Source organism: Xyrauchen texanus, chromosome 30 (assembly GCF_025860055.1).
Source record: "Xyrauchen texanus isolate HMW12.3.18 chromosome 30, RBS_HiC_50CHRs, whole genome shotgun sequence".
Classification (NCBI taxonomy): Eukaryota; Metazoa; Chordata; class Actinopteri; order Cypriniformes; family Catostomidae; genus Xyrauchen; species Xyrauchen texanus.
Genome location: NC_068305.1, coordinates 37,587,081 through 37,608,059, shown reverse-complemented (window position 1 = coordinate 37,608,059; position 20,979 = coordinate 37,587,081). Strand labels below are relative to the sequence as shown.

Genomic DNA, 20,979 nt, shown 5'->3' with positions numbered 1-20,979 from the left:
CGTCGTATATGGAAAATATGTGCACAAAAGTGGTGAGTGCAAGAAAGCGATGTAAAACCATCTGAAGATGTCAGACATGCACTTCGTGTCCTAAAAATGCAATCGAATGCAACCTTTACTGATACAATTACTGATTAATACAAGTGTTTTATACCGTTTCCTGTGATTTAAACTGCTGTTGCAGCAATATGAACTTGCATAAATGATGGTGGTGGTGGGTTGGGTTTGGTTGACACTGGTGCCCCCTAAAAAAAAATATGTGCATGATGCCCCTGGCCTATGCTGTAGGTTTGACGCAGAATTATAAATTGGCCTTAAAGCCACAGCCAGACTAATCCGCTTTCAGTTTCCTAATGTCATATTTTTCCAAAGTATGCATTAATTGAGAGCATTTTCGAGGTTTTGGAGGCAAGCACCATTCTAGTGTGGATGAGACAAACTTAGCTAAATTGATGCATTTTCAAACAAAAATATTTTAGTTGGACTGAAGATTCATTGCCAAGATACTTAGTCCACATCCTCACTAATCTGTTTAGGCTTAATGTGAAAACAAATTTTTCAGTTTCCAAACATCATCATTTACTAAAATATGCATTAACAGAGAGCCTTTTCTGAATTCTCAGTTTTCAGTGGTGGAAAACGCAATGCTGGTGTGAATGAGAGGCATAAACAATGTATATTTAAATGACAATGGCCTAGTGTGCGACCAAAGAAGAGAGAAATCTTTTACTATCCCAAACATTTGTCCAAAATCATTTAACACTTTAACACTTTATAGAGTTAACAAATTAGCCAAACATTTTCAAATATACATTTGCATTTAAATATAAGGTTTTAATTATTCAAAACTCTTTGAAAGCAGCTGCAATAAAAAAATAATACATGCACATGTAAGGTGTGAGAATACTTTGAATTCTATGAATGAATTCAGTGGAAATCTGGAGTTTTTGTAGGAGTTCTGCAGGTACAGATTCCATTTTGTGTGGGCCTTGCCATAACTCACTCTTCATATTCCGCTGCAGTTTTCTTACCTCTCTGTCTTTTTCCCCCCTCATTATCTCTCAACAGAGGATACTGACGAATGGCCCAGAGAAAGAGAAGGAGGGGGTGATCCAGAACTTCAAAAGAACACTGTCCAAGAAGGAGAAGAAGAAAGAGAAGAAGAGGGAGAAAGAGGCCTTTTCCAGAATTTCAGATGGAGACGAGCACACACTGTACCGAGAAGATGGGTGAGGATCCTACACCAGGGCTCTACAGTGCGACCCAAAATTACTGTGTGTGACAGTGAAAAACTATTTAGGCACACCCGTGCGATTTGACCGGATTGAAGTAGGTGTGGGTGAAAATTCTGTGTAAAAACTAGATTCTGAGATTGTGGCAGCGCAGTGGCGCTTCTGCACTTGCCAGAGAGAGATGTTAGAAACACGCATATCCTAAAGCCAAGCGCATCCTACTAATCTGATCGCAAACTGGATATATCAACCACACACAGTTTGTCTCCTAATGAAACTACGATCCCGAAATTAATTCACAAACTTGCGTATATGGAGAGAGTTGATTTCATGATTACATGTCAACAAAGACCAGGAAATACGAGCTTGCTCCCTTATTTCACCCATTTCCACAACGAAGAAAAAACACCTGAAAATAATATCGAGACAGCGGTTTGGGAGACTTGGGTGATGTTTTTATTTTCAACAAATATTTTGTCTGCTGCTTCCCAATGTCTTTCACTCCTCTTGTGCTCTTTCATGTGCTGTTGCACACTGCTGGACTTTCGCTCGTATAGAAGTGTGCGCACACCTGACGGCTCGTTAGATAAATGTTAAGTAGGTGAGACTTCTACTCGCAAAGCAAACGCTTTTTGTGCCACATTATCACCTGTGTTGAGGAAAGGTGAAGCTGACATCTGCACACTCACAGAAGCAGATATATCATTTAATCAACCTGGAGGACCAACCTGTAGTTATAGTTAAAAACGTCAAAAGGCCTTGGATATGTAGAAGTATTCTAATTAAAAATGCAATACTATTAAATAAAAATGATTGACAATGCTTTAAACATGTAAAAGTTATTTTACATAATCGTTTGAATTCTTTAATTTACTGTGTTACAAACCAATATTTATTTTCTTTAATTTATTTTCTTGTGTAAAGAGGTCAGGTTTATCACTTTTTATGATGACAATACTGGCATACAAAGGCTGTAAATACACAGTACACCAACAAAACAGTTACTTGATTTGAATGTGGATTTTGTAGTTACTGCAATTTTCTCAAAACCTGCTTATAGCGGAGCGTGAGATCTGTCACAGAGCAAGTCACAGTCTATGTATATACTTAGAAACTGGTTGGTAAATGTTAATATTTTGCTCACCAGTGATTTAGTATAGTGGTGGATTATTCAGCAGCGAGATCTTTTCACCGAGTGTTATAAGTAAAAGTTGTTCCGTGTAATGTGTCCAAAGACGAGATCCACGTGACCCATGTCAATGAATAATCTTTTTTAATACCCTTTCTGTTCTTTAGAGTCTGTTGTTGATCAAAAACAACAAAAATAAAGATTTAATTCTAATCATGCATAGTAAAGATGAGATAAGGCCTTTCGAGTCCTCTCTCGTTAAAATGCGCTCACCTACATGCGCTCTTACAGAATTGCCGGTTTTGTTAAAGAGACAGTACCTGTTTCAGGGCTTGCTCAACAAATCAATGTAAATACTTGTGAATAATACAAATTATGCAATTTAAGAATAAAAATGTAACAAAAAATAATGTATGCAATATAATGTTTTTATTGATTGAATATATGGATTTATTCCTTTTTTAAAAAAACAATGTGACGAATAAAATATAATTAGTAAAATTAATATTTGCGTAATGTTCCTAGTTAGAAGGTCCCCTGTATAATTATTATCATTGGCTGGGAGAGAATGTTTTTCATATGTAAGCAAGGAACATTATAACTGAAATTTACCCTTATGAATTGAGAGCTTGTGAATTGGAATTGAATTGGGAAATCTGTATCAATACTCAGCCCTAATTTTTATTACATATACTTTGTCGCTTTACCTTTTTTAATTTAAACTCTAAACTTGATGTGTTGCACCTTGTTAGTGGTTGTAAAAAGGTGTCTTTCAAAGTTAGGGTTCTGTTATCTCATGCTTTCTTTATCGCTCTCATATTCCATTTTCTTAATAGTGAGAACTCCAGGTTAGCGGCTGAGGTATATAAGGACATGCCAGAGACCAGTTTTACAAGAACTATCTCTAACCCAGAGGTGGTAATGAAGAGAAGACGACAGCAGAAGCTGGAGAAGAGGATGCAGGAATTCCGGAGCGGAGATGGTCGTCCGGACTCAGGTTAGTCCAGCAAGAAATGTAAATGTTTCAAAGTCATCAAATTAGGATTTTCTTTCTCTTTTGGAATGGAGTTTAATATACTCATACTATTAATATGTAGACTTACTCTAACCTTACCAATGCAAAGCTTCCTCCTGAGTCCACCCAGAACATTTATTAAAACGAAGTAAAAAAAAAAAACCCATTCCATTCTGAAATCGTTAGGGTTGTGACGTCACAGTAATCAGTAAATGAACAAATGACCTTTTTACATTTTATATATCAACCCCTATTCAGTATTCATCTTAGAAGCATTGAAGTCTTAAAGGTACAGTTGCAAAAACGCCCCGTATAATTCTAAGTAAAAAAGAGGGTGGAAAATGATCATATTAATCTATATGATACCATTTTCAGTGCAAGATATTGATTAACATTATGAATGTATTTTATGATCATTAATCTTCAGGTAGCCGATTAATGTTTGTTGTTCTACATGCGTTTCTGTGAGAGAAAGAGTGTCTGTATTGGGTATTCATACAGAATGGTCTATGAGTCTCTTTAGTACACTGAAACCTGTAATTTTATAATGAGTGGTCCACCTGAGGCTTTTATACCATTCTCGGACTGGTATTTCCATTGCACTAGTGGCATTGCATCTTTTGCCAAAGAACCACAAACTTGCCAGTGTCTGGAAATCCTTTTAGACTTTGACATAAGCAAAAATTATTTTGTAGCTCTGTTTACACTGACACTTAAAATAGCCTTTGTGTCCTGGACAGACACAGATTTAACGAGCTTATGTAACCAGGATAATAACGTATGTCTGCTGCAGATGGTTTATACCAAAAGGAAAATCCTCAATGTGTGACGGATCACAAAGTCTCCCAGTTACTCATCACATTCACCCTGTCCAGCAGGAGTTAAGCACTGTGAGAACTGGGAAAAAGAGGCTTAGACAGACACGTGGTACGCTGTTTATTTGTGATGACTGAATGCAACCGGTCTATCTCTATGTGCTAGTAACCCACCAAAAATGTGTTTTAGTGTTCAATACTGATCACTGAAGAATAGGGATGGACACAAGAACTCTGAAGTGACAACAATGGCTGATCATGAAAATGATTATCAATAATGATTATGCGTAACATGACTTTTCACTCAAATTATGTGTCAAGTTGACCGCTATACACAAACGTGTCAAAGAGGTGCCATATTTTTATGAGATGAGATTATGTTGTGATTTCCAGCAGTACCTTGATTGTTAACAGAGAAGTCTCATAGCAACCAAACTGATTAACGCTGTTGCGCTTTTTCTACAGGTTCTAAAAAGAGTCTTTTGAACACCTCTCTCTGCAAATGTTTGCTAAACAACTTTTATTTGACATGTAATGTAGAAACTTTTAATTATGAATGTATTTCTTTATTAAAACTGAATGTTTATCATTGACTCTGAATCTCCCTGTCTGCCTACATTTTTGCATGACATCATACACCTGCATGTTAGCAGTTGTAGATTTCCACATGAGTTTCGAAGTTGAAAGTCCAACACAAAGTGGCATTCCATTGCACTTGGAAACTGAGTTAAATGGAAAGCAGTATAAATCATAACAGCAAAAAACTGCAGCACGCAGCATGACACCCTGTCTAAACTGAGTTCATCCATTGATCCGTCTACTCTGGATGCGTCAACACAAACGTTCTTAACTGTTTAATTTGTGTAGTAGCACCAGCATATGTGGCGCAAAATGGAATTGGGCACCCCTTTACTGTCGACTCGACAGATGCGCCACAACAGGCTCTTCCAGTATAGACAGCATCATTGATTATGATGGGTTCTATTGCTTTTGATGCAACGCTGTGACATTCTGTCAGAGTGCACACACACCAAGTTCTTCCTTAAAAAAAAAAAAAAAAAAAGCTTGACGGAGCACAGCTGAATGGCACAGAACGGAGGGATAGCAATCTCCTGTCATTGCACCAAGTAGGCAGAGTTATCAAAAAGACCAGAACATTTAAAAATGCCATATATCAGTGAATTCGTTAGTCTTGCCAAAATATTGAAATCAGCACAAGGTAGAGCTAGCACACTTCTATTGATAGGCCAAGTGGGCATGTTGTCGGCCAATTGCGATAATCTCAAAATGGTGAATATTGGCTGAATAATTGGCCTGGCCGATACATTGAATTGCCACTAATCTGCACTAATCTTTCTTCATTTTCTCTGACACACTCTCTCATTCTCTAATTCAGGGGGGACTCTGAGGATCTACGCTGATAGTCTTAAGCCCAACATTCCTTACAAGACCATCCTGCTCTCTACCTCTGATATGGCTGACTTTGCCGTGGCCGAGGCCCTGGAAAAATATGGTCTGGATAAGGAGAACCCTAGAGATTACTGCATCGCCCAGGTGAGATTCAAATGCTACCAGAACATCTCTTGGAGTTGCTACCTATGGAGTGCCATCCAAATCAATCATTTATGTAGTTCTATTTCCGTTTGGATTCTGCCTTAGATGGTAGTTGCCTATGTAGGCAGCAAACGGTAAGGTAGCTCACTAGGGTTTGGAACAGAGCTACAGCGTTCAGGCTGCCCTGCTTTACAGCATGACTCCAGAGTTATTAAGCTGATTGAATGTCCCCGCCATGTTCAGCTCTCTCCGTGCATCCCTCCTCCTCTGATCAAATCCAGTGTATTTCATCAGGTTGCTGCATAATTTGTCTTGCAGATTAAAGCCAGGATCTGACATCTGCTTCACCTCTTCAGCTGAAAGTAATTGAATTGTGCAGTTCTGAGGTGCACTGCCTGCACATGTTAGCTCTTTAGAGAGAGCGGGAGAGATACACAGGAAAGAGAATGGATTGGAATCATAAGGAATTTTAAAGTGATAGTTCACCCAAAAATGAAAATTCTCATCATTTGCACACCCTCATGCAATCCCAGATGTGTATGACTTTCTTTCTTCTGACGAACACAAATTAAAAAAATATCTGAGCTCTGTAGGCCCATACAATGCAGGTGAATGATTATCCATATGACTCCATTGTGAAAGTGAAATTAAAAAGGCACCACGTGAAACGGTCGGATATGAAAGTGAAAGTGGAGATTTAGTTAAAGAACATTTTTTTTATCTGTTTCTCACCCACACCTATTATATTGCTTCTGAAGATATTATAACCTTTCGCAGTATTTTGACAAAGATGCACTTTTTTTGGCTTGTGTCTTTGTGGACTTACAGTGACACCTAGTGGTGTGGATGCAGCATCATTCAAAATCAATAGTTTTTATTTACAGATGCCTTTTGTAGAAATTCACTATTCACCATCAGATTTGTTTAATTTAATCCAATCGTGAAAGTGTCCAATGACAAGACGGTTACTGAGATTAAGTGAGTAGTATTCAGCTGGTCATGTGATTCTAAAATGGCAACCCCCATGCAGGCACCCCTGCCTCATGTAGAATAAAACAGCTTTTATAAGGTTACTTAAATGACATTTTTAGTCATATGTTTAAAAATTACAATTCATTTCTTTAGGAATAAAACTTTTTTTTTTTAATTACTGAGTGCACCTTTAATTAAGGATCTCCCTTCTCTCTGTTCTGAATTTGTATCTTCAACTAGACATTGTTTTATGGACAACAAATATTACATTTATCACAGTTGACTCAGTCCGTCTGGTTCAGGAGTCATACCACTTATTTAAACTGATTTATAACTCACGAGTGTGAGTATTTTTGTACGAATAATACAATGAACTGCCTCTTAAGGCCTGCACTGATATTTGTATATTTTTTTCATTGAGAAGATAAGGAAGTATAGAGGAGGAGAGGTAGAAGTGGTTGAAGTGGCCATTCTAATTTCAGCTTTCGGCGCATGACAAACATTGCTGGTACAAAAGCATCAACCTTGGGCCGTCGGCACCGCTGGTCACCAGCTCTTAACAGCTGCCATCTCCGCCAATCACGTCAAGGGATTTCAGAAACACTCTCATCACTCTGCCCTCATTTTATTACACAAACACAACACAACAATAGCCACAGGGAGTGCATCTGTCACTACTACCAGTGTCTACTGCTTCATAAGTTGTCACACTTTATTGCCGTTTAGCCAGGATTGAACTAGGAGGAATGAAAGTGCATTCTGATTCTGAATTTGTGCTGGTGGAGAAATTGACAATAATAGAATATACACGTTACACAGGACTTTGAAATGTATAATATAGCAAAGTTGTATCTGGTGTTGGACAATCAGCAGGTAAACAAAATTATAAGTTTGTTTCAAAATTATAAGTTGATTTCAGATTTTCCCGTCCCTAAAAATGGTAAAACTGTGAACTCTGGTTGGCCACTTGAGAGTACATCTTAATCAGACAGTCTCTTCCTGTCCAGTCTTTACCTGTCTGTAGTGGACCAGACTTTATGTTCATAGTCAAAAGTCTGGCTTTGTGAAACTAAGTGTTTTGGATGTGTGCTTTGTGCAGGTTATTCACGTAAATGATAAACCATTAAAGGAGACCATCCTGGATGACACAGATTGCCCTCTGCAGATCCTCAGAGACTGGACAAGTGATAAAGGTCTTACTGTCATACACACCTTTTCTTTTTCTGCTTCCTAATTTGTGTAATTTGACAACTCATTCCTAAAGTGATCATTTTTAATTCTCTCTGACAAAATTTGAAGCATGTTTGGAGCTGAAACACTATGTACCGAAACACTATGTACCTTTTTACATGCTTGTAGGAGTTGAATAGAAATAGAGCAGTCTCTCATTTGTATATGTTAGTTGCTAATGCTGCCCCCTGTGGATTTTAATTTGCTATTACATCACAGTTGTCCTTTTTCAGAGGCCTTGGTGTTCCAGCTGAAAAAGCGCCCTCCAGACTACGTTGCAAGGAAAGGGCGTAAGCCCGACAACAGAATGGGGCCACAACACGGATCAATTCCTCCTGAGAAACTGCCCTACCTGGTTGAACTCAGCCCAGGTGACACATGCGAACACGCACACTAACATCACATTCACTTAGCAGGAAATGGACTGCAGAAACATAGGGGGGTAATTGAATGTTAGGACAGCTGTTACTGGATCAATCATGCTGATATAAACTTGTGTGAATATTTCAGTAGCACTGAACTGACAGCTGTGAAGAAAAGCTCAATGAAATGTCCACTGACATTAAAGCATGAGTAGAGCTCCTCTCTGTTGCCAATAAATGATGCCAAAGCTATCTGAGCTCAGTCTCTGGACTACTGTAGAATTAGCTAGCAAGGAGTTGGCTATAGACCTATCAAAAAAGTATTTTCAGCCGAGTGACCAGAAAGAGCTGATGTTAGAGTTCGATCTTGACCCCAGATGCCACGCTAACACTCTCTTAGTCTAACTACCACTTGCATACTGTTTCTCTCCCTGCTTGTCTGACCATAAGCCACGGTCCACAACTAACCACGTCACTGCTTTTATAACCAATGCTTTTTAACTGCAAAACCTGTGCAATCCTGAATAGCAAATGTGGAATGACTCTGTGCCTACACTGGAAACAAGTGACTGCAACCAATCAGCTGTAAGCTATAGGTTCAGATTTAGTAATGGGAAAATGGCGACACTATCTAGTTTTCCATTGGTATAAAATAGACCTTTTATTTAGACATTTAACTATTTAGCAGACAATAAACAACAATATTAGCAATAAAAGAAACCTGAATTTCAAGTGTGAACCAGAGTAGTAAAAGGTACAACAGCGAAACTGTGTATAAGTAGAGAAAAGATAATCATTTTTGCTTTTTGTAGATGTTAACTGGATGTGCCTTTATTTATGATTATCGACATATTTCTCTATTTTAGAATAAAAAGACAATTTTACATTAGTATGTTAGGATTGCTTTTTTAATTAGTAGGTCAGATTCATCTTGATGTGGCTTTGATGTAATGATCAAGTTATTTAAATATATGACACAATATTCATAGCGATCAATAAATGAAATGAAATTTCAGAATCAGAATGAGCTTTATTGCCAAGTGTAGACTTTTTTTTTTGGTGACAGGATACACAAGTGTACACAGAACATTATAGTGAGAGACAGAATATAAAACAATGTTAGTGTATAAATAGACATACAAATATTGGATGTATAACAGAATAGCGTATGTACATGTGCAAATGGTAATGTATGTGCAAGGTAGGGGTATGTACAGTTATTGAATTAAATATGTGAATTTACATATGTACATGAGATATGTTTTTACATTATTGTACTATGGGGGAGTCCTGAGGCAATTGAATTTTTCATGTGGTAAATGGCCTGAGAGTAAAAACTGTTCTTGTGCTTGGATGTCCTAGCACTCAGTTTTCTGTAGCACCAGCCTGAGGGCAACAGTTCAAAGAGGGTGTGAGCAGGGTGTGTTAGGGTCCAGAGTTATTCTACCTGTACGTTTCCTTGCTCGTGCCGTACAGGTCTTGGAGGTTGGGCAGGGGGTCACCAATAATACTCTCAGCAGTTCTGACTGTCCATTGTAGTTTCCTTCTCTCTGATTTGGGAATAATGGGAAAGTAAAGTGGCTTGAGTAGCTGTAGCATCTTTCAACTGAATGCTTGTAGCAACAATTATAGTGTTGACTAATTTGTTATATTGGGAGTAAGGCTGTGAATCGATTAAAAATGTTAACTAATTAATTGCACAGTTTTCTGGTATTAATTTAATCACGATTAATCATGGTATAAGGTACATTTAAAAGAACCTTAAAGTAAAATCATTAATTATTTAGTTTATATTTGGACTCAAAGAACTTGTAAGAAATTGGTTAGTCATCATTAACTATTTTTATCAAACTTATTAACTTATCAAAATAATTAGATTTTTAAATGTTTTATTATACATGTTCAATGCTGAAGTTTAAAATCTCAAAACTATTATTTTCTCTGGCTGCTCTTCAGTCTCTATCGCTCACACGCTTGGGTCTCTCTTTATCAGTTTCGGTTTTGACACTCAGATGAAAGTGAGCGTTTCCGGGGATGCAAAGAAATACGGCAGCTTGTCCGAATCTCTTGCACGCCTGATTCTCTGCTTGCGGGTGAAGTCTCCATTCTTTGTACACTAAATTCGCTCCCGTGATTATTAAGCCTGGGATATGTCTTGTGCATAATAAAAATGCATGCACTGCTGTACACGATCAGTTTCTCTGCTAGGATGTGCTGTTGAGTCAAGCGTGTACCTCCTGGAAATTTATATATGCCAGTTCAAGCCATAGCAAGTGGGGAAAAACACTAATAAAGTTTCATAAATGTATGCATTAATTGCGTAAAATTGTTTTGGCGTGTTAATCGCAGAAATGAATGCGTTAAATTTCCAAGCCCTAATTGGGAGCAATTTAGTTTTGTCCCTTGTGTCCAGTGTAGACTGTGTTAGTCATGAGGGTTCTGGAGATTCATTTTTGGTTTTGGAAAATATGTTTGACATGTGTGGACTCATCTGTGGTATGTGTGAGAGCTGACGGACTTACCACTTGCTTATAGCGCTTTTTCTTTTTCTTGCTCCATTTGGAACTCTGTGGGTTCCTCTTTCTGTCTCTCTCTCCCTCTAACCCTCTCTCTCTGGTGTGTTGTTGGTGCGTATGGCTGTGTCTCACGCTCTCTCTGCTCCTGGCTCCCCTGCATGCATCCCATCCTAGGGAGAGGGAGTCACTATGCCTACTACTACCGCCACCATGAAGGTAACACACACTTGTCTGAACTTACTGTACCATCCTTCCCCCAGCTCTAGAGTGCCTCTCAGTGTCTATGAAATATGATTTATTAGGTTTTTTGTGTGCCCCAAATGTAACATGTGGATTTATATGGTCAGGTTGTTGACACTAGAGATTGTGGGATTTTCTGGTCAGGCATTTAGTTTTATAGTGCATTTTTCTGTGTGCTGGTATAAAGATCCCAGCTCTTAAAACTTTTATTGTCATTTATTTATAGCAATATTTTAACTTTCCTTAAAGGGATAATTCACCCAAAAATGAAAATGCTGTCATCTACTCACCAAATGTTTCTCTTTCTTCTGTGGAACAATAAAAGGGAAGTTCAGCAGAATGTTAACACAGCTCTTTCACTAACAATGAAAGTTATTGGAGATTGGATCTTTCTAGCTCCAAAAATAACACAAGCTCAATAAAGTATCTTAAAAGTAGTCCATTTGACTCACCCTCTGTATTTCAAGTCTTCTGAAGACACACGGTAGCTGAAAGTTAGGTTATTTTCTGAAAATCTTTGCTGTTGCAACAGCTCTCCAATTTCAAATTCTCATTTCCACATTTTCAAAGTTGGCTCATCACAATCAGTTACAAGACATGCAAGAACCAATGCTGTTTGCTGTCAAACCTGGCATAACACATCTGGACAAGCCATATTTGAATATACGTGAACATGCATGAGAGCTGTGGTGGATGTTCTTTGTATGGAAAATAGAGTTTAGAATGTTCATACATTTGTGTTCCATTGAAGACATGAAGTCAAGGCTGTTTGGAGAAAAATTAGGGTGAGGAAATCATAACAGAATTTTCATAATTTTCGGGTAAACTATAAATTAAAGAATGCAGATCCTACATTATCAGCAAGTTGTCATTTAACCTCTAGCACAAGGATATTTTGGTGTATGATGTATTAAAGCTTGGAACACCCCTTTTTCTGTTGGTGCTTTGCATTTGCATGTAACTACTAATTACAAAATCATCTCACTAATCTCAGCTTTAAACTATTACTCTAACCATTGCATCAGCATCTATACCCACCCAGAATATCCTGAAAAACTGTCTAAGGTGCCATTGTTTCTCAGCCAGCTCCATTTATTGTTTCATTTCCAAGAGAAGGAAAACACAGGATCAAATGTGCCTTATTGAGGAATGTTCTTAATAATTATTAGCAATAGTTTGACCAAACACTACAGCACAGAAACAAACTTTTATGGATTGTGTGCCAAAGTGCATGTGTTTGTGTTTCTATATTGTATTTGTAAAACTAAGAATATGTGAGTGTGTGTGTTTGTCTCACTGCTCTGTGGCTGTTCTGCAGACGGATCAGACTCCAGGGATAAACCCAAACTCTACCGACTTCAGCACAGTGTTACTGAGGTCGGTTCTGAACAGAGTGAAGATGGAAATATCCAGGTAAGGGCAATGCTTGGGATGTGCTGAACTACATATTTTCAAAAGTTGTCAGTTGGTTGCCCGTGCGATTAGTTAATATAATCTGTTTTTTAGAAAAACTTTTATTATTAGGGTGGTTTCTCCAGGTGTACCTGACCCCAATTGGGCATGTGGTTTGCATGAGATTCGTTCCTGCATTTAAAAACAGCTAGACAGAGTGCAACAGAATGAAACCAATAGTCGCAACAGTTGGATTATATATTAATAGATGGAAATATTTAAACTTGAAACTTTAAAAAAAAAAAATTTTTTATAGCTTTTACATGCTGTTTTAAAAATGCTGGGGGAAGCTAAAAAAAACACACACACAAAGAAAAGAAAAAAAGAAAAGCATAAGACACATCACAATATCCAACGATTCGTTAATTTGAAGCACAACCTCAACGTTTTTAAAACTAATATATTTACTGTATGTATTATGTTTATATAAAATCTATACAAACTTGCTGACCTCTAATTGACTAGGAGGTCGGATGACTTGTCCCTAGAAAACGTGCAACCATAGCACTTGATACAGTATATACAGTATATCTTTTATATGTGCATATATGTATATACATATACTGTGTGTGTGTGTGTGTGTATATACAGTGTGTGTGTACACACACAGTTGAAGTCAGAATTTTACATACACCATAACCAAATACATTTAAACTCAGTTTTTCACAATTCCTGACATTTAATCATAGAAAACATTCCCTGTCTTATGTCAGTTAGAATCACAACATTATTTTAAGAATGTGAAATGTCAGAATAATAGTAGTGAGAATTATTTATTTTAGCTTTTATTTCTTTCATCACATTCCCAGTGGGTCAGAAGTTTACATACACTTTGTTAGTATTTGTTAGCATTGCCTTTAAATTGTTTAACTTGGGTCAAACCTTTTGGGCAGCCTTCCACAAGCTTCTCACAATAAGTTGCTGGAATGTTGGACCATTCCTCCAGACAGAGCTGGTGTAACTGAGTCAGGTTTGTAGGCCTCCTTGCTTGCACACACCTTTTCAGTTCTGCCCACAAATCGGATTGACGTCAGGGCTTTGTGATGGCAACTTCAGTACCTTGACTTTGTTGTCCTTAAGCCATTTTGCCACAACTTTGGAGGAATGCTTGGGGTCATTGTCCATTTGGAAGACCCATTTGTGACCAAGCTTTAACTTCCTGGCTGTCTTGAGATGTTGCTTCAAAATATCCTCAGACCAGAGGACATTTCTCCAAAAAGTAAGATCTTTGTCCCCCTGTGCACTTGCAAACTGTAGTCTGACTTTTTATGGCTGTTTTGGAGCAGTGGCTTCTTCCTTGCTGAGCAACCGTTCAGGTTATGTTGATATAGGACTCGTTTTACTTTGGATATAGATGCTTGTCTACCTGTTTCCTGCAATATCTTCACAGGGTCCTTTGCTTTTGCTCTGGGAATTGTTTGCACCAAATTACGCTCATCTCTAGGTGAAAGATTGCGTCCTTTTCCTGAACGGTGTGATGGCTGCGTGGTCCCATGGTGTTTATACTTGTGTACTATTGTTTGTACAGATGACCGTTGTACCTTCAGTTTGGAAATTGCTCCCAAGGATGAACCAGACTTGTGGAGATCCACAGTTTTTTGTCTTTGCTGATTTCTTTTGATTGTCATGATTTCAAGCAAAGAAGCACTGAGTTTGAAGGTAGGCCTTAAAATACATCCACAGGTACACCTCCAATTGACTCCAATTAGCCTATCAGAAGCTAATTGCCTAAAGGCTTGATATCATTTTCTTGAATTTTCCAACCTGTTTAAAGGCACAGTTAACATCCATCCATCCATCTTCAACCGCTTATCCAAAGTCGGGTCGCGGGGGCAGCTGCTCCAGCAGGGGGCCCCAAACTTCCCTATCCCGAGCCACATTAACCAGCTCTGACTGGGGGACCCCGAGGCATTCCCAGGCCAGTGTGGAGATGTATTCTCTCCACCTAGTCCTGGGTCTTCCCCGAGGCCTCCTCCCAGCTGGAGGAGGCCTGAAACGTGCCTGAAACACCTCCCTAGGGAGGCGGCCAGGGGGCATCCTTACCAGATGCCCAAACCACCTCAACTGACTCCTTTCGACGCAAAGGATCAGCGGCTCTACTCCGAGCTCCTCACGGATGACTGAGCTCCTCACTCTATCTCTAAGGGAGAAGCCCGCCACCCTTCTGAGGAAGCCCATTTCGGCCACTTGTACTCGCGACCTAGTTCTTTCGGTCATGACCCAACCTTCATGACCATAGGTGAGGGTAGGAACAAAGATTGACCGGTAGATCGAGAGCTTTGTCTTTCGGCTAAGATCTCTTTTCGTGACAACGGTGCGATAGAGCGAGTGCAATGCTGCCCCGATTCTCCGGCCAACCTCCCGCTCCATTGTCCCCTCACTCGTGAACAAGACCCCGAGATACTTGAACTCCTTCACTTGGGGCAATACCTCATTCCCTACCTGAAGTACGCACTCCATCGGTTTCCTGCTGAGAACCATGGCCTCAGATTTAGAGGTGCTAATCCTCATCCCAGCTGCTTCACACTCGACTGCCAAGCGATCCAGTGAGAGCTGAAGGTCATGGACCGATGATGACATGAAGACAACATCATCTGCAAAAAGCAGCGATGAGATCTCCAGCCCACCGAACCGCACACCTTCCCCACCCCGACTACGCCTCGATATCCTGTCCATGAATATCACAAACAGGATTGGTGACAAAGCGCAGCCTTGGCGGAGACCAACCCCCACATGGAATGAACTCGACTTTGTGCCGAGGACCCGGAGACAGCTCTTGCTTTGGACGTACAGGGATTGGATCGCCCTAAGAAGGGACCCCCCCACCCCGTACTCCCGCAGCACCTCCCACAGTCTCTCCCGGGGGACCCGGTCATACGCCTTCTCCAGATCCACAAAACACATGTGGGCATACTCCCAGGCCCCCTCCAGGATCCTTGCGAGAGTAAAGATCTGGTCCGTCGTTCCACGGCCAGGACGAAAACCGCATTGTTCCTCTTCAATCCGAGGTTCCTCTCCAGCACCTTGGAGTAAACTTTACCAGGGAGGCTGAGAAGTGTGATACCCCTGTAGTTGGCACACACTCTCTGATCCCCCTTTTTGAAGAGGGGAACCACCACCCCGTTCTGCCACTCCTTAGGCACTGTCCCAGATTTCCACGCAATGTTGAAGAGGCGTGTCATCCATAACACCCCCTCCACATCCAAAGCTTTCAGCATTTCTGGTCGGATCTCATCAGTCCCCGGGGCTTTGCCACTGTGGAGTTGTTTGACTACCTCAGTTACCTCCCCCAGGAAAATAGAATCTGATCCCTCATCAGCCTCCGGCTCTGCCTCTACCATAGAGGGCGTGTTGGTATTTAGGAGTTCTTCAAAGTGTTCCTTCCACCGCCCAATAACCTCCTCGGTTGAGGTCAACAGCGTCCCATCTTTGCTGTATACAGCTTGGATGGTTCCCCGTTTCCCCCTCCTAAGGTGGCGGACGGTTTTCCAGAAGCACTTTGGTGCGGACCGAAAGTCCTTCTCCATGGCTTCTCCAAACTTTTCCCACACCCATTGCTTTGCTTCCCTCACGGCCGAGGCCGCAGCCCTTCGGGCCTGTCGGTACCTTGCAACTGCCTCCGGAGACCTCCGGGACAACAAATCCCGGAAGGCCTCTTTCTTCAGTCGGATGGCTTCCCTGACCACCAGTGTCCACCACGGTGTTCGAGGGTTACCACCCCTTGCGGCACCTAAAACCTTGAAGCCGCAGCTCTCCACCGCGGCTTCGGCAATGGAAGCTTTGAACATTGCCCACTCCGGTTCAATGTCCCCAACCTCCGCAGGGATGCCTGAAAAGCTCCTCCAGAGTTGTGAGTTGAAGATCTCGCGGACAGGGACCTCCTACAAACGTTCCCAGTTCACCCGCACTACTTGCTTGGGCTTCCCAGGTCTGTCCAGAGTCTTTCCCCACCCCCTGACCCAACTCACCACCATATGGTGATCGGTTGACAGCTCTGTCCCTCTCTTCACCCGAGTGTCCAAAACATATGGCCTCAGATCCGACGACACGATTACAAAATCAATCATTGACCTTCGGCCTAGGGTGCTCTGGTACCACGTACACTTATGAGCATCCTTATGTTCGAACATGGTGTTTGTTATAGATAATCCATGACTAGCACAGTTAACATAGTGTATGTAAACTTCTGACTCACTGGAATTGTGATGTAGTCATTTAAAAGTGAAACAATCTGTCTGTTAACAATTGTTGGAATAATTGCTTGTGTTATGCACAAAGTAGATGGCCAAAACTATAGTTTGCTAATAGGAAGTCTGTGGAGTGGTTAAAAAATGAGTTTTAATGACATCAACCGAAGTGTATGTAAACTTCTGACTTCAACTGTATATGTATACATATATACACCGGTGACCAAAAGTTTGGAATAATGTACAGATTTTGGAAATTGGTACTTTAATTCACAAAAATGGCATTTAACTGATCACAAAGTATAGTCAGGACATTACTGATGTAAACAAACAGCACCATCATACAAAAATAAATTTTTCTATGCAAATCTAGACAGGCCCTATTTCCAGCAGCCATCACTCTAACACCTTATCCTTGAGTAATCATGCTAAATTGCTAATTTGGTACTAGAAAATCACTTGCCATTATATCACACAGTTGAAAGCTATTTGGTTTGCTAAATAAAGCTTAACATTGTCTTTGTGCTTGTTTATGAGTTGCCATAGTATGCAATGCAAAAGTCAATATTAGGTCAGAAATGGCAAAAAAGAAGTGGCTTTCTCATTGTATAGGAATAAAGGCTATACAATGCTTGAAATTGCCAAAAAACTGAAGATTTCATACAAAGGTGTACACTACAGTCTTCAAAGACAAAGAACAACTGACTCTATCAAGGACAGAAAGAGATGTGAAAGGCCAGATGTACAACTAAACAAGAGAAGTACATCAGAGTCTCTAGTTTGAGAAAAAGATGCCTCAGATGTCCTCCGCTGACAGCTTCATTGAATTCTAACCACTAAACACCAGTTTCATATAAAATAGTGAAGGGGTGCAGGCATTATGGAAAGAATTGCATAGAAAATGGCACTTTTGAAACAGAAAAACAAAAAGAAAAGGATAGAGTGGGCAAAGAAACAGATATTGGACAACAGATAATTTGAAAAGTGTTATGGACCTTATTCCATTGAGCTTATGTGGGATCAGCTAGACTGTAAGGTGTGTGAGAAGTGCCCGACAAGACAGCCACACCTATGACAAGTGCTACAGGCAGCGTGGGGTGTAATGTCACCCGATGAGAACTCTTTGAAATGGTTTAAGAAGTTCTGAAAAAAAAATTCAAATTGTTATAGTAATTTTTCCCCTTATGTCGTTGTTATAATGAGTAATGGAATGAATGGATTTCTTATTTCTATTCACAATATCAATAATTCCATAAATGTTTAAACTGAAATTTTCTGCCCTTTAGCTGTTTGGGCCTGGAATTCTTCCTCACCACTGTGACCTGATGCATGCGGATGGGCTCGTGACCGTGACCCCGGTCAGTTTAGATGCTGAGACCTTTGTGGATGGACAACGGATTTCTGACACTACGATCCTGCGCAGCGGTGTGACCGTCCAGTTTGGGGCCACTCATGTCTTCAAATTTGTGGACCCCAGCTATGACCACAGCATGTCCAAGAGAGACCTGGGGCCAATGATGAAGGGCAGAAACAAATCAGGGTGAGTTGTATAACTTATTTATAGTTGTATAACAATTTAAACTATGTGAATCATATATCAGTCAACATATACAACCTGATTAGAATTACATTACATTACATTACATTAAATTGAATTGAGTAGGTGCAAGTTAAATAGAGGTGAGAGTAGTTTTGTTAAAATGATCAACAGACGTGGGGAATCATATAGTAGTAAGTAGAGTGCAATGAATCCTCAAAGGACCGCAACATAAAAAGCTACTAAAGGGTATAATATGGCTGCTTTAATGTGGCAATGTTGCTCATTGTATGTTTTGCACTTATGTGGCCTTTAGATGGCAGTATCTACATTTTTAAGTGTCCTCCTCGTGCAACTGCTTATGTGTGAAATCTTGTCTCTGACTTTGTGTTTATGATGTTGTGACGAGGAGGAGGGCGGGGCTGGGCCGGGCCATGAGTGTGCACGGCTGGCCCCCAATCGGGCTAATCAGCTGAGGAAAGGGGGTATGGCCGAGCCGGAGGTGGCAGTTAGGGAGAGACAGAGCCACACGCATTTGCTGTGTGTGTTTATGTTTGTGTATTTTTAAGTTTTCATTAAACATTATTTTGACTGTTCATCCGGTTCCTGCCTCCCTCCTTGCCCATTTTAAACCTTGCTACATTGGTGCCGAAACCCAGGAAGGAGGAGGGGTGCGCTGTCATTGAGTCCTCGGCACTGCCCAAAGGAGCAGCTGCGGCCGTCCACCTGAGGAGGGAGAACACGGAAGGGCAACACCCTCCCCACGGAAGGGAGGGGGGGGGTGTACACCATACCGGGGGTTCCCTGGCCTGAGGCAAAGAAGGGAGTAGTGTGATGAGGAGGATGGCGGGGCCCAATCGGTGAAATCGGCAGAGGAGAATGATAAGGCCTAGCCGGATGCGTCAATTCGGAAGAGAGAGAGAGCCACTCACAGCTGCCGTTTTGTGTCTAAGTTTTTGGTAAACATTATTTTGACTGTTCAGCCAGTTCCCACCTCCTCCTTGCCCATTTTAAACCCTGCTACAGATGTGTATATCTGTAATTCACTCGGCAATCTGAACAAGCTCTGAGTTGTGTTGTGGGATGTTCTGCTGCTATGGAAACAGCCGTCTCACAAGTTTTGCAGGCATGCTTGTGCCAGATGATTTCTAGAGGGCATCTGTAAAGCAGCCTTTACTCTGAGAAATGCTTGAATAGTGACAGGAGAGGGTGAATGGAGGGTTATGTCAGCCTTAGGCGAAGAAACACTATAATCTGATCAGTGTGGGATGGAGAGGGGTGTGTCACTGTCATTGCAGAGAGAAAAACTGGCAGTGTGTGTTAGAGAGAGGGTGGAGTGCGTGTGTGTGACGCTCCCACGCACACTTCATTGCAGTCCACTATACAACACATATCATACAAGGAAGATAGAGTGCAGAGATGTCCTGTTGAATGGATCCACATTTTTCACATGTTTTCTGCAATTGAGATGCTACACTCGCTTGAACTGGTTGCCATGAAGATTTCTTGTACTTGGATTATTGCCTAACAAACTTTGCTTTGATTATAAGCCTGTTTTTGCCTGTACAAGGGCTAACTTTTAATGCTTTAAGTTTGAAAGTTTTGTTGTTAAAAGCTTCGCAATGGCGATTCACACATTTCAGTTTTATAAACTGAAAAATATAGTTTTTTTAGATACCACATGTACAGTTGAAGTCAAACGTTTACATAACTTAACACATTTTTTAACCACTCCACAGATTTTATATTAGCAAACTAGAATCTACTTTGTGCATGACACAATTCATTTTTCCAACAATTGTTTACAGACAGATTGTTTAACTTTTAATTGACTAACACAATTCCAGTGGGTCATAAGTTTACATACACTAAGTTAACTGTGCCTTTAAGCAGCTTGGACAATTCCAGAAAATCATGTCAAGCCTTTAGGCAATTAGCCAGTTAGCTTCTAATAGGCTAATTGGAGTCAATTGGAGGTGTACCTGTGGATGTATTTTAAGGCCTACCTTCAAACTCAGAGCCTCTTTGCTTGACATCATGGAAATCAAAAGGAAAAAATGTAAAAGATTCGGACCTCCACAAGTCTGGTTCATCCTTGGGAGCAATTTCTGTACAAACAATAGTATGCAAGTATACACACCATGGGACCATGCAGCCATCATATATCTCAGGAAGGAGATACATACTGTCTCCTAGAGATGAACGTAGTTTAGTGTAAAAATTGCAAATCAATCCCAGAACAACAGCAAAGTACCTTGTTAAGATGCTGGAGGAAACGGGTAGACGAGTATCTATATCCACAGTAAAACGAGTCCTATATCAACATTACTTGAAAGACTGCTCAGCAAGGAAGAAGCCACTGCTGACCCCAATCATACCTCCAAAGTTGCGGCAAAATGGCTTAAGGACAACAAAGTCAAGGTATTGGAGTGGCCATCACAAAGACCTGACCTCAATCCAATACAAATTTTGCGTTGTAAGGAGGCCTACAAACCTTACCCCAGTTCTGTCTGGAGGAATGGGCCAAAATTTCAGCAACTTAATTTGAGAAGATTGTGGAAGGCTACCCAAACATTTGACCCAAGTTAAACAATTTATAGGCAGTGCTACCAAATACTAACAAAGTGTATGTAAACTTCTGACCCACTGGGAATGTGTCGAAAGAAATAAAAGCTGAAATAAATCATTCTCTCTACTATTATTCTGACATTTCACATTCTTAAAATAAAGTAGTGATC

The 20,979-nt window shown here is 40.4% G+C and overlaps 1 protein-coding gene across 10 annotated transcripts in view; it reads left to right on the top strand.

The window, feature by feature from the left end:
- LOC127623813 (afadin-like) overlaps nucleotides 1-20,979 on the top strand; it is a 167,743-nt gene that overhangs the window by 71,713 nt on the left and 75,051 nt on the right. For all 10 annotated transcript variants that reach the window (XM_052098337.1, XM_052098338.1, XM_052098342.1 and 7 more), the window contains exons 4-10: nucleotides 1,069-1,229; nucleotides 3,198-3,358; nucleotides 5,588-5,745; nucleotides 7,817-7,910; nucleotides 8,181-8,318; nucleotides 12,384-12,478; nucleotides 17,991-18,244. In XM_052098337.1, the coding sequence (XP_051954297.1) occupies nucleotides 1,069-1,229; nucleotides 3,198-3,358; nucleotides 5,588-5,745; nucleotides 7,817-7,910; nucleotides 8,181-8,318; nucleotides 12,384-12,478; nucleotides 17,991-18,244 (1,061 nt within the window). The remainder of the gene's footprint in view (nucleotides 1-1,068; nucleotides 1,230-3,197; nucleotides 3,359-5,587; nucleotides 5,746-7,816; nucleotides 7,911-8,180; nucleotides 8,319-12,383; nucleotides 12,479-17,990; nucleotides 18,245-20,979) is intronic.